The sequence below is a fragment of the Ceratotherium simum genome, chromosome 30 (assembly GCF_057802395.1).
Source record: "Ceratotherium simum simum isolate JZ-2026a chromosome 30, ASM5780239v1, whole genome shotgun sequence".
NCBI lineage: Eukaryota > Metazoa > Chordata > Mammalia > Perissodactyla > Rhinocerotidae > Ceratotherium > Ceratotherium simum.
The window spans coordinates 29,298,931-29,312,651 of record NC_141929.1 but is presented as its reverse complement, the minus strand read 5'-3'; the positions used below and the strand labels follow the sequence as shown (position 1 = coordinate 29,312,651).

General features: G+C 42.9%; 1 protein-coding gene across 3 annotated transcripts in view; it reads right to left on the bottom strand.

The window, feature by feature from the left end:
* Nucleotides 1-13,721, bottom strand: part of AMFR (autocrine motility factor receptor) — a 43,302-nt gene that overhangs the window by 3,927 nt on the left and 25,654 nt on the right. For all 3 annotated transcript variants that reach the window (XM_087420233.1, XM_087420234.1, XM_004431621.3), the window contains exons 9-12: nucleotides 10,427-10,617; nucleotides 8,516-8,619; nucleotides 3,264-3,398; nucleotides 1,287-1,370 (exon numbers count right to left, since the gene is read on the bottom strand). In XM_087420233.1, coding sequence (XP_087276359.1) covers nucleotides 1,287-1,370; nucleotides 3,264-3,398; nucleotides 8,516-8,619; nucleotides 10,427-10,617 — 514 coding nt within the window. The remainder of the gene's footprint in view (nucleotides 1-1,286; nucleotides 1,371-3,263; nucleotides 3,399-8,515; nucleotides 8,620-10,426; nucleotides 10,618-13,721) is intronic.

Genomic DNA, 13,721 nt, shown 5'->3' with positions numbered 1-13,721 from the left:
AGGACGTTTTATTTCCTGAGAATCATCGAAAATATTATACAGCAAGTTTCCTTGTGAAATAAGTACTTTCCCTCCACAATGTTAGGAAAAACTCAGAAATCTTCATGCTAACTCTAAAAATAGAGTTAGGGAATAGAGACAGGAATGGAACGCACTGTACCACAGATGCCCCCGAGCCAGTCTAGCATTCAAATCTCAGCAAAGCCAGCTATGCAAAATACTGGAAACCAACAACTCCTCCTCCTCCAGCAGTCGGCACCATTGTACAAACGCTGCACAATCCAGTCACAGATCTGGATACGAACAATGTAACTCAGCAACAGATCTGAAAAAGTCTTAGGAGTTTTACTGTTTCCTATTTGCGGAAAAACACACGAGGTGAAAGCAGCCTGCGTGTGACTCATCAGTTACAGCAGCTGCTTCAAGAAGAGCCCTGACCGGCGCTGGTGGAGAAGCAGCACCACCCTCACACCCCAGCCTTGCGTGTGGGAAGCCGCGCATGTCACTAACATGGAAACACAAGATAGGGTTGTCTGGGGTTTTTTTCCAGTCTCCTAAGAAAGTTTTTGGAAAGTATGGTAATTGATTAAGCAAATGGGAATTACGGGGAAAGGATGTGAACTGGACCCCCAGGGTGGGGGGCTAAGAGCATGTGTGTGTGTGTGGTGGTGGGGGGGTGCCTCTGCCCTGCAAACCAGACAGAGGAGCTGCTTTTGTTTAGGGGAGCCTCCCCAAGTGGATATCTAGACAGATCTGCTTCCCCAAACAACCACGCTTCTTCCCCACCACACACACACTCAAAGGGTCTCATTTTTTTGAAATTCATGGAAGTACCTAGAAACGCTGAGTTGGACAGGTGAAGTGTGGGAGAGACTAACTCGATGGTTTCAGCTCTAGAGAATTCAGCCCAGTTGTCCCCCTCTGGGTTTGGATGGGTCCGGTCACCCTGAGTCCGGGCCCAGCCTCCCTCTCTGCCCTCCCGAGTGCTGCCACTCAAGCTCACAGGGGCTGGGCTGGCCCAGGGGCACATGGTTCCCTTCTCCTCCAGGTCCTCAGGACCATGCCCAGGCAGTGGGCTGCAGGCCCTGGGTGGAAATGCAGGCCACGCCATGGGCACAGCCTGGTTTGTTAACCTTAACTATCGAGGCAGATGTGGCAAGCGGCCTTCTTTGACACTCCCACCCTAGCCTCCCAAACATTAGAGGCAGGACTGAAGACCACCGCCAGGTACCACACTACTCCTCCTTGATCTCACACACACACTCTCTTGAGTGTGCAGAGCTCACCTGAGCAGAAGTTTCTCCTTCCTCCTGGTCACCATTTGGCCTCTCCACAGGACTGTTCAATGCAGGTCTGATGCTCTCTGACCGCTGAAAGAGAAACAGCACCACAGACAGTGCAGAGCCGCGCCAAGCTTTAACAACGCTGGCAACATCGAAGAACCGAAAATGCCACTAAGACTAAAGACAAGACAAAGAAGCCTAAGGCCTAAGTTTGAGAGGTATCAATGGGCTCCACATTTAGTTTCCCTTTCAGTAACAGTAACTGCACAATAACGAAACGACAACATCAGATGACACCGACTCAACGCTTCGTGGAAAACCTGACATGATCACCTCATTTATCCTCTTAACATCCTACGAAACAGGTGCTAATGTTCTCCTTTTCAGCCAGTCTGAGATCTCGGCCAAGCTGCAGACACTCTGGGCCCTCCCTGCAGGTCCTGTCCCGCAGCGCTGGCTGGCCGTTCCTGCACTGCATTGCCTGAGGGCCCAGCCGGCACCATGAGGTAACTGTGCCCCCTAGGAGCCCTCGACATGGACTTACCGGCACTGGTGTATAAACACCCAGCTCCCCCCGCTCAGGAGGGACAGTGTGTTCCCAGGGATCCCAGAGGCCCCCAGTGGGGTCCAGCTCCAGTCACCACGACAGTGACCTGCTGGGTAACAAACCTTTTACTGGCCGCCTTCCTTTCTCCATCTCAGAGCCCCACTCACTGCCTGTGTTTCCTGGAACATGTCCCAAATTAACCACTTGCATTTGAATCCCTGTCTCGGGGTCTGCTGCTGGGGAAATCCACAGGCAACAACCAGGTCAAACTGGTAAGGACTGGTGAGCCACGTCTAACACCTCAGCCCATTCGACTCCAAACTCCAGGCCAGTTCCCTCTTCCAAGAGTCTCAAGTTGTAGGCTTTTATTAATAGATTTCCACATATTTTTGCATACAAAGTTGAATAATTTCTTGGTAGATGCTTCCTTGGTCCTGCCAGAAAGCTTATACTTCTGGGGCTGGCCCCGTGGCTTAGCGGTTAAGTGCGTGCAGTCTGCTACTGGCGGCCCAGGTTCGGATCCCGGGTGCGCACTGATGCACCGCTTGTCGGGCCATGCTGAGGCCGCGTCCCACATAGAGCAAGTAGAGGGATGTGCGACTATGACATACAACTATCTACTGGGGCTTTGGGGAGAAAAGGGGGGAAAAAAAAAAAGGAGAAGGATTGGCAATAGATGTTAGCTCAGAGCTGGTCTTCCTCAGCAAAAAGAGGAGGATTGCCGTGGATGTTAGCTCAGGGCTGACCTTCCCAAAAAAAAAAAAAAAAAAAAACTGTTAATACTTCTTGTACCCATGAAAGGGTTATATGATGGGCCTGGAAATCTGACCTTTTTACAAAAGTGAAAAGCACAAGCCTCGCACAGCTATATACCTAATGGAAACCCACACTAGTGTGCAAAGCCAACCAGGGACAGGCAGAATTATCTCCTAGAGCTGGGGGTCAGCAAACAACAGCCTGCGGGCCAAATTCACCCCTCCGCCTACTTTCCTAAATAAAGTTTTACTGGGACACAGTCAGGCGCATTCATTTACATTTGTCCCTGGCTGCTTTAGTGCTCCAACGGCAGAGTTGAAAAGTTACAACAGACTGTATGGTTCACAAGGCCTAAAATATTTCTATCTGCCCTTTACAGAAAAAGGTTGCTAATCTTGTCTGAAGGAACTGATGCCATGACCTCCTGGACTGGCAAGGGCAGGCCAGTTTGGGGTGCATATCTGTACAAAAAATTACCTGAATGCATTTGTCCTTGTCGTAATCTGAGCCTCTCTGATGGGAATGTTCTGTCATAATGTGGAAAGTTAGGGAATTCACAGAAACCCTTCATCAAATCATAAATGATATTCAGTTGTTAAGTAACTAAAAAGTTAATCTAGAGAATTAAATCTTTGTAAAGACATGATCCATCTGTCACACTTAAAACCCCCATTTACCTGTGTGGGAAAAGGTACTTGAATACGTCCTTCTAAAATGTTGTCTGTTGTTATTTCAACCGAGCGTGTCAGCTGGAGGTCCTGCAGCACAAGGTGGTATGGAACCTGGGGGAACATTTCTTGAATCTGATGAGCCTACAGGAACACAAAAACAGAGGACCACAGAAATGTTCACTCAACAGTGACTCAGTGAGGTCACGGTGTCTGGCTGGCTCTGGGCACCAAACCTGGCAGCCCGCCCTGAACACATGGGTAAGGGGCCACCTCCACTCTGCGGATCACCACCACACTGCACTCCCTGTAGTACTTTCCCAGGATGCCAAACAGATAACTTGGGACAGCACCAATTTCAAACTAAAAACAGCACAGAAACCCAGCTGGGTCCCGAAACATGCTCAACCAGAACATGCTAGCTGTAAAAGGCGTTCATTTTACAGCTCAGTTTAACTCAGGTATAAAAATGTGTTTTCCTTCAAGATATAATTTCGAAAAGGAAGAAACTTCTGATACACACCACTTGGACGAAATTCTAACGCATTATGTTAAGTGAAAGGAGTCTGACTCAAAAGGCTATGTACTGTAGGATTCTATTTATATGACATTCTACAAGAGGCAAAATTACAGGGACAGAAAACTGATAAGCGGTTGCAGAGGCTGGTGGTGGGAGAGGAAGTGATTACAAAGGGCACAAGGGAATCTGGGGGGAGGGGAATGGAACTGTCCCGTATCCTGACTGTGGTGGTGGTCACAGAACTGTGTTGGTTTGATAAAACTTACAGAACTGGATACTAAAACGGGTCAGTCTACTGTATGTAAATTACACCTCAATTTGAGAAGATGATAAAGAAAGTGAATTCCTAATATTAGAGCTGTAGTTTTCAAACTGTACTCCAGAAACGTCTCCGAGTCCACTTAGCGCTGGAGAGTGGGCGCGAGTGTGCAGCGGGAGCAAGCACGGGTCTCGACACACCACCACTCATACTTTCATCAAAGAGGCTCCAGGTTTTGTTTTTCGTATGTGTATATTTATTTTACAAATGCTTATGTTCAAGGTTTTATTTGTGGAAAAGTTCTAATGATCAAAAGAAAAAAAGAAAGAGGAGGGAAAACAGAGTTGCTTTAGGGGCACTTGAATGAATGAATCTTGAATGAATCTCCTACTGGGATATGGGCTCGCAAGGAACATGTCGTGGTAACTGTAGAAAGAGAGGGATGTGTCTCAGTGTCAGGGCCTTGAGAGACGAGATCAGGGGAAACCTGCACAAAGCTTTGCTCAGAGGCATCGCTGAGGTGGGGGAGGGCCAGACAAGCAGTGTGCAGCAGAAGGGCCCGAGGCCTCCACTAGCCGGGAATCCCCTTATTGTTTGCATGAATGTCAGTCAGTCATTTTTTTCCCAGGTCAAATCAAAGCTAACTGGAAAAGTCCATAAAAACCTCAATAATCAGATAATGTTCTTCACTATTCTTAAACAGCTTCCTCTTCATTTCCCAAATAAAAAAGTGTTCAAGATTCATTTTACTCCACCAGAGCTTTTCTTCCAGAAAATCCATTAAGTTAATTATTGGATCTTTATAAAAAATGTATGGTTCTAGTAAATCAGTTGTGCTGAAAATAGGCTATTTCAATCCATCATGGAACTGGAGGAAGAAAAGCAAGGGCCTCTCTGAGAATTCTGAACACACCAAGTCCAAGAACGCAATTCTTATTCCTAAGGGAGTTACATGCCCATGAGTTCTGATTCTTTTAAGGAGGCTGGTGAGGTGATCCACGTGCAGAGCTTCAACCGCTGCCTAACCCCCAAAGTACACACCTAGAGCCTGACAGGAGCCGGCAGTGGCCACACTAGGCCACCGCACTCCCAGACCATCTATGCCAATCAGGATGTCACTGTCACTCTCTGCTGATAACCTGGCTGAGGGTTTCACTGAGGAAGCAGAAGCCAGCAGGAACCCAGGCCTTTTTTTTATTATTGTGGTCAAAAAGATATAACATAAAATTTGCCATCTTAACCATTTCTAAGTGTACAGTAGTATTAACTATATGCACATTACTGTGCAACAGATCTCTAGAACTTTTTCATCTTGGAAAAGGGCAACTCTACCCGCTGAACAGCAACTCCCCATTCCCTCCTTCCCCCTAGCCCCTGGCAACTACCATTCTACTTTCTGTTTCTAAGAGTTGGACTAATTTAGATAACTCATATAAGTGGAATCATGCAGTATTTGTCTTTTTGTGACTGGCTTATTTCATTTAGCATAATGTCCTCAAGGTTCGCCCATGTTGTAGCATGTGACAAGATTTCCTTCTTTTTGAAAGTCTGAATAATATTCCATGGTATGTACATACCACATTTTCTTAATCCATTCATCTCTGACGGACATTTAGGTTGCTTCCACCTCTTGGTTATTATGAGCCATGCCTTCCTTTTAAACCAAATCTCAAAAACAAGCCGGTAGCTACTTCCATCCCTCCTCTCAACAAAGGTGGACGCCTCTCTCCTCTTCTGGCTCCCAACCCCACCCTCCACCTCCAGGTCTTTGCTCTTTCAGTTAACTCTTCGGTTTGTTCTATACCACTCATCTCTCCCCATCTAGTGATCATTCTTATTTACATACCAAGCATGCTTTAGAATCTATCTTTAAAAAAAGACCCATGGGTACTCAAAATAATTGAAAGCAAAGTCTCAAAGAGATATTTACATCCATGTGCACAGCATCATTCACCATAGCTAAAACGTGGAAGCAACCCAAGTGTCCATCAATGGATAAATGGATAAACAAAATATGGTATATACATGCAATGGAATACTATTATTCACCCTTAAAAAGGAAGGAAATTCTGCATACGCTACAACATGGATGAACTTTGAGGATATTATGCTAAGTGAAATAAGCCAGTCACAAAAAGACAAATACTGTATGATTCCACAGTTGTTATGGGGGGCAGAGGGTGGTTAGATGGATAGAGGAAAGTATGGGAGCATGACTTCACTGGATACTCCTCTATAGGTTTTGAAACTTGTGGATAAATGACCTGTTGGAAAATCTTAAAAAAAAAAAAAAGTCTTAAAAACACAAAAACTCCCGATACCACATGCCTATCAAGCTACCCCCTCTACTTCTCCACTCCCTTTTATAACGTACTGCCAGATACTGTGTGTTTCTTCAGCTCCCACTCATTTTTCAATCCACCACAATCTAGTATTCAACCCCTCAGGCCATGGAAACTGTTTGTTCTTCTCCAGCTAATCAACCACCTCCACCCTGTCAAATCCAACACGCAGTTCTCTGCCCTCATCTTCTAAGAATTCCCACAGGCTTCACTTGCCACCTTTTCCTGGTTTCCTTCCTTCTAAACCATGGTCATGGCTCCTCTCTCTGTGCCAGACCTCAGCCCTGATCCTCTTCTCTTTGCAAGCCACATTCTCTCCCTTGAAGAGATCCAGTTTCCTGCTTTATATATCACCTACAGACATAACCACCCCCCCGCACCAAAAAAAGCCTCCCAAATGTGTGTCTCCAGCTTGATGTCTTTCCTGAGCTCCAGAGCTGCCTACGTGACATCTCTACTTGAATGTCTCACAGACATTCCAACTTCCCCACCGAACAGAATGCTGAGTCCTGGTCCTCCAGCCTGTTTCTCCCCCAGTCTTGCCCTCAAGACTCAATACCCGGTACCACCATCAGCTGCTTAACTGAAATCCAGCTCGTCAGCTTCGTTCCTGCACTTCCCTCCCCCTACTCCCCCCACATGCAAATCAAAGCCCTGTCAAGTCCTGTCAGTTCATCTTCCAAAAATACCTTTAATCTGCCACTTCTTTTCATCTTTATTACCAACACCCTGGTTCAAGCCACCATCTTCTGCCTGAACTATTATTGCACAGCCTCCTAACTGGTCTTGCTGCTTCCATTTTTGCCCCTTTAATTCATTCTCCTCTCAGAAGCAAAATCATTCCCTCTCAGTCCCCTGGGGGAGAAAAAAAAGCCTTGAGTGGCCTTCTAATATTTTCATTATAAAATCTAAACTGGATCGTGGCCTACAGATCCCTGCACGAGCTGGCTCTGCAATCTCAACTTACGCCACAATCTTGGTCCCCAACCTGCTAGGCTCCAACCACAATGACCTCTCTCGGTTTCCAGCACTTTCTCATCTCCTGGCCTTTGCACCTACTGTTTTCACTGCCTCCTTCCCCCTGATCTGCCTCCTTCTCTTCTCAGCTTAAATATCACCTCCTCAGAGAGAACTTCTTCGAAAGCCTCCTCTAAAATAGCCTTTCCTGCCCACTCTCCCACATCGCCTGCCTTCCTGCCTTCAGAGCACTCATCACCATCAGCAATGATCTTATCTCTTTGTATTTATAATCTGTCTCCCCAACTAGAATTTATACTTCTTGAGAGTAGGGCTCACATCTACCTTGTTTACACTGCAAGTGCTTTGCAGTTTGGTTACACTGTGCAGTTCCTATCACGGGAACAGGATTCCAGTACAAATCTGTTGAATAAATATATTACCATTAACTAATGAATGAACAATGACCAAAGACCTTCTGAAGTACTGGTCAGGCTTACCCAGGTCAGCCAGAGGCCCCATCCAAGCAGGACGAAGGTAGTGTGCATTTTAAGACTCCTGCATTTATTACCACAAAGAACACTAAAGTTCAACAATGGTGAAACACGTTTCTGCAACATTGTAAAATAAAAATACACACCATATGACAAAGCTTTAGAAAAATACAAAGAATCTTGAAGTATCTGAACAATATCCTTGAGCCAACAGCATACCTCAATATCTCAAGGTAGAGATACACACACAGACGTGTGTGTGTGTGTGTGTGTATGGATATCTATTTATTTATTTGGGGGAGGGAGGGGACAGGGGTCAAAAAAACACATTTGGTAGGCCTAATACAATTTTTGATAAAATGCACATCATTCACTCCAGTCAATAATCCCCCCCATATTTTTGGTTAAAATCAAGAAGAGTCCCAAGATTGGCCTAGATCACAACAGAGTGAACCTACTAGTGCTCAGAAAAGGTGAGATTATCTGCCACACAAGTATAATGAAAGCCGCTTTCCAAACCAGTTTCAAATTTTAAAACACAGGAATTTAAGTGGTCCCAGTGAATAAATAAAACGCCCCTGAAAATCCTGCCATTCTGCCACAGCAGAGTAAGACCAACAAGGTCATGCACACTGCACACATCCCCTCTGATTATTAATCATCTTCTTAAAGCAGTCAGCGGGCCTTACCATTGCATTAAGCTGGGAGTTGCTCGCCTGCGTAATGCCAAGAATGTTGGTGGTGTGCATCACTTCAACTGAAAAACTCGGCAGCCAACTCGCAATCCGGGACCCTGAAACAAAGGAGAATCCAGCATGAGCGTCAGAGACCTCTTCCCCGTGTCATCTACTCCAGAGTCGGCCTCTCTACAACACCAGCTGGTACTCACCAAGGGCTTACTTATGCCAGGCCTTTTGTACCAAGTGTTCCACGTTAGCTCATGTAATCCTCACCAGAACCCCACAGGGTACCATCTGTTACTACTCTCATTTTACTCTTTTCAGAGATCTGACTCTAGTTCCCTGGGCTCGGGTCCTCAAGCACTCAGAAATTAGATAACTTGCCTAAGATCACACAATTCAATTATGGTGGCCAGGACTGGAAGCCAGACAGTCAGGTTCCAGAACACTCCACCACTAGGCTTTCCTGCTTCCCACTGGGCTGGATCCACACAATCTCAATCCCCTCTCTTGGCCTAGAGTATAAGGAAGGTTTTCATGGCTCTAACGCTGCCACAACAGATGAGTTTTTGCTCCTCTCTTTCACACTTTACACACATAATACTCCTCTGGAGACGCTGTTTTCACAATTATTTTCATGAAGTATTTTCTACTTAATAATCTGGTTTAAAGGCCTTGGTTTTCTGATTCAAAATTCTTTTCAAAGAGTTCTACAACACAGGCTCGTGGACTCATGGTACCAAGAAGTCTTCTGCTTCTGCTATTTCCCTAAGAAAAGGGGATCCTGAGATATAACACCACCAAGTATTGGCTGTAAAACAACTCAATATCAAGCCACACATTTAAGGGTAATTTTTCTTTCCTTCACAAAGAAGCACTGAGGCATGGAATATAAAAATGTTGATGGCCATCTCAAAGGTCTTGCCCAACAAAATGTGCCTGTTAAACTGGTTACTTATTTCATGTGCTTACTACGGAGAAATAAAGCTGACTTTATCTATTTTGACTAAGTTTTTATAGATAATTCATAAAACAACAGATTACACAGCTGGACCCAAGTCCAAGAGCTGCTAGTATATTTCAGAAGTCTTACTTGATAGAGGCCTTAATTAACAGCCACCAAAGCAGCCCCTCTGCACCCTTCCCACAAGCCTGGCCCAGCCATCGAGGCAACTGTCACCCCCTCTTCTCGGAGACTTGACTCTACTCTCCTTGGTCCTTTCTATCAGGGATTTCACCAATGTGCCACACTCCCACCATGCTCCACCCATGGAAACTCAAATCAGAGATGTGAATAGTACTCCTCCTAACAAAATTCCAGGGGTACCTATTTTATAGTAAGAAATACAAACTCATAGAATTTAGTGGTATTGGAATTGATGAAAATCAACAACAGCTTGATGTCACATGAATTAAAGAAGAATGATCAACCAGCCCCTGATATGGTGCCCATGGCCTTAAAATTTTAAGTGTGGTTTTATTACAGCTCCTTTCAACACTGCTGGGAGGCAGAATATTCATATTTTATGGGCAAACAGGGTTCTAGCTCTGATTCTGCTTCTGGTACTCACTGGAAAGTCTATTCAATGACCCTTCATTATATGCGTAAGTACTACATCAATGCAATAAATTATTAGCAATGGTTAACTGTTAAACCGATTAAGTGTGCTCCTTGCAGGCATGGTTGATTCAATTGCACTACGTCCACCTCCCCGCCCCCACCCCCACCCATAGTCACATAAAATCTAGCAAAATGCCTGGCACAGAACACCCTCAGTGCTATCTATACTTACTGAACACTTTCAATTAAAATTGAAATATAATATTAAACTGGCCTGTATAGGGCAATTTATAATTAAAACAGCATCCCCTTTGGGGAGAAATCCCTTCAGGACGGTTTCTGAGGTTGAAATAACAAACCATCAAAGTGGAAGAAGTGATTGTGCTGGTTTAAGCGAGGTCTGCCTTCAGCTGCTGCTACAGGAACCAGATTCTCATCCAGGTTCTCTCCTTGATGGTCTTCCCTGGCACGATTATTGTCAGCAATATTAAGAGACATTCTGCATGTTGGGCAGGAGGTGTCTTGTTCTAGCCAGGAACGAAGACAGGAGCTACCAAAAAGGCCAAAATAAGATATCCTTAGCATATTTTGTGAGAATTCACCAGAAGTAGTCTGAATGTATCAAATGTGTTTCAATTTTACTATTTACCACTAGTGAGATTTAAATGTTGAGAAACATTTGCTAACATTACCTCTCTGCCCTACTTCACTCTAATATACTTCCAGTGTGTTCTGCTGTGAACATTAATTTGTTAACATACACGGTCATCTACCAGGCTCTTGGTCATGACCCTTCTTCAATAAGACTTCATCACATGGTTCACCACCTTCCTTTCCAACTCTACTTGACTAACTCAAAAACCACGTTGCTGAATCATCCAACACCCTAACCTCTCGTGTCTTTGAATCTTCTACTCCAATGATCTGTTCTCTCACTCTTTCTTGAGCTACCCACTAACATGGTCATAACCTTGGCCTTGTCTTCAAAAATCTTTACTTCACAGATCTAACTAAAGCTCCTTTCCTTCCAGCTCACTTCTCTGAGACCCTTATTGGCTAAGACCTCCCATCCACTGACAACACCACTTTTTCACCAAGCATCACATCTCCTCAGGGCCTTACTTCCATCCTCACCTGGCTCACCTACAACCGCTCCCTTATATCCACCATGTCAACTTCTGCTATTTGTATCTTCTATTTGTCACCCTCTTCTATTTGTATTCTGCTTTCCCAATGAGGCTGAAAGCTTCTTTTGCCCTTTCTTGGGAGATGATAATTCCCTAATTACGGTAGAGTCTCAATAAATACTTGCACTGTCCATTAAAGGGAAGTGTACTAAAAAAATGAGAAAGTTGAATGAAGTGACCTCCCAGGTCCCTTCCCATTTTATAATACTACGTTATCTTTCTTCTGAGACTTCAAGGAGCCTTCCATTTCATGGAATGATAATATGTTATCTTTCTTCTAAGAGCTCAAGGAGGCACTGAATAAAAATACTCACTTCTCTGTGTCTTTTTCTTTTTGAATATCTGGGAACATGTGCACATATAAAGTTACAAAGGAGAGCCTCACCATAATGTGATGATCCTCACTCTCTAGCAACCTAATGGTACTTACATGTCAAAGCTTTTCCACAGGCCAAGATGGAGCTACTTCTTACTACCTGTGCCAGAAAAGTGTACAACAGTAATATTCCAAAATAATGAATATGTACATCCAGCTCTATCACATTTTGAAACAAAGTACCTATAATTCCTGTTTGTGATCATTTAACAGACAAATAAATGATTATATTTTTTACAAGTTCACTTCCCCTTAATGAACACCCTTAAATCACACCTTTAGTAAAATTAGCCTTGTGTGGGACTACAAAAGTGTCCTAAGATCTTTGTCTTCCAATAATGCTACACTGTGACACACTTTTTATAAGCAAATCTAATTTTATTTCATATTCTGCAAAAATCTCCCACATTAAATATAATAGCCTAAAAACTCCAAGGTGAGTACAACTAGGTAGATACAGTTGCTTTAAAAAAAACAAAAGCTAGACTTCCATCGCAAAAGAAACCAAACTTTTCAACAGATATTTTTCTATATAACTATAATAATATTCTTTTGAAGGACTGTTTCTCCTCCTTCTAAGTATGACACTTCAATGTAATTAAATATTCATTGGACTGAAATCTTGCAAAAACATCTTCTATAGCAACTTATTATCTAGCTACAGTCTATTGAAATCTAGACATTTAGCTTTATGACGAATGAATTTGCCCTTAGATTACCACCACACAATTCTGCTCCTATCTATTAAGCAAAGCTACAAAGTAAAGCAAACCAAGATGATACCCTAACAATGGTTTTCTCACTCAACCCAAAGCAGACAAGTGTTTTAAAAATTAAATCCTAACTCTTAAACAACCATGGGGTCAAGAAGAAATCACTTTGGCAATTAGAAAATACTTTGAGACAAATTAAACCAAAACACAACATACCAAAATTTATGGGATGCAGTGAAAGCAATGTTCAGAGACAAATTTATAGCTAAAAATGCCTAAAAAGAAAAAAGACTTCAAACCAACAATAACTTTATAACTTACAGAACTAGAAAACTAGAAAAAGAGGAAATGAAACTGAAAGCCAGCAGAAGGAAGGAAATAATAAAGATTAGAACAGAGATAAATGAAACAGAGAACGGAAAAACAATAGAGCAAATCATGAAACCAAAAGCTGGTTCTTTGGAAAGATCAACAAAACTGACAAATTTTTGCTAGACTAAGAAAAAAGGGAGAAGCTACAAATAACTAAAATCAGAAATGAAAGTGTGAACATTACTATCAACCTTATAGAAATTAAAAGGATTATAACAGAACACTGGAAATAATTATACTCCAACAAATTAGATAATATATATAAAATGGACAAATTCCTAGCAACACAGAAATTACCAAAATTAATTCAAAAAGAAAGAGAAAATCTCAACAGACCTACAACAAGTAGACATTGAATCATTCAAAAAATCTCCCAAAAAAGAAAAGCCCAGGACCAGATGACTTCACTGGTGAATTCTATCAAATATTTAAAGAAGAATTAACACCGATCCTACTCAAACTTTCCCAATATATAGAAGGGAAAACTTCCTAACACATACTTACTATGAGACCAGCATTACACTAATAGCAAAACCAGACACAGGTACCACAAGAAAAGACAATTACAGACCAATGTTTCGTGTGACTATAGATGCAAAAATCCTTAATAAAATACAAGTGAACCAAATCAAATAGCACATTAAAAAGGTTACACACCATGAACAAGTGGGATTTATCCTAGGAATGCAAGTGTGGTTGAACATAAGAAAATGAATCAATGTAACACACCACATTAACAGAACAAAGGAAACAAACTACATGATCGTCTCAACAGATGCAGAAAAATCATTTAACAAAATTGAACACTCTTTCCTGATAAAAATACTCAGCATCCTAGGAATAGAAGGGAACTTCCTGAACATGATAGAGGGTATTTATGAAAAATCCACAGGTACATCATACTCAATGGTGAAAGACTGAAAGCTTTTCCTCTAAGGTCAGGAACAAGACAAGGATGTTCATTTTCACCACTGCTGTTCAACATTGTACTGGAAGTCCTAGACAG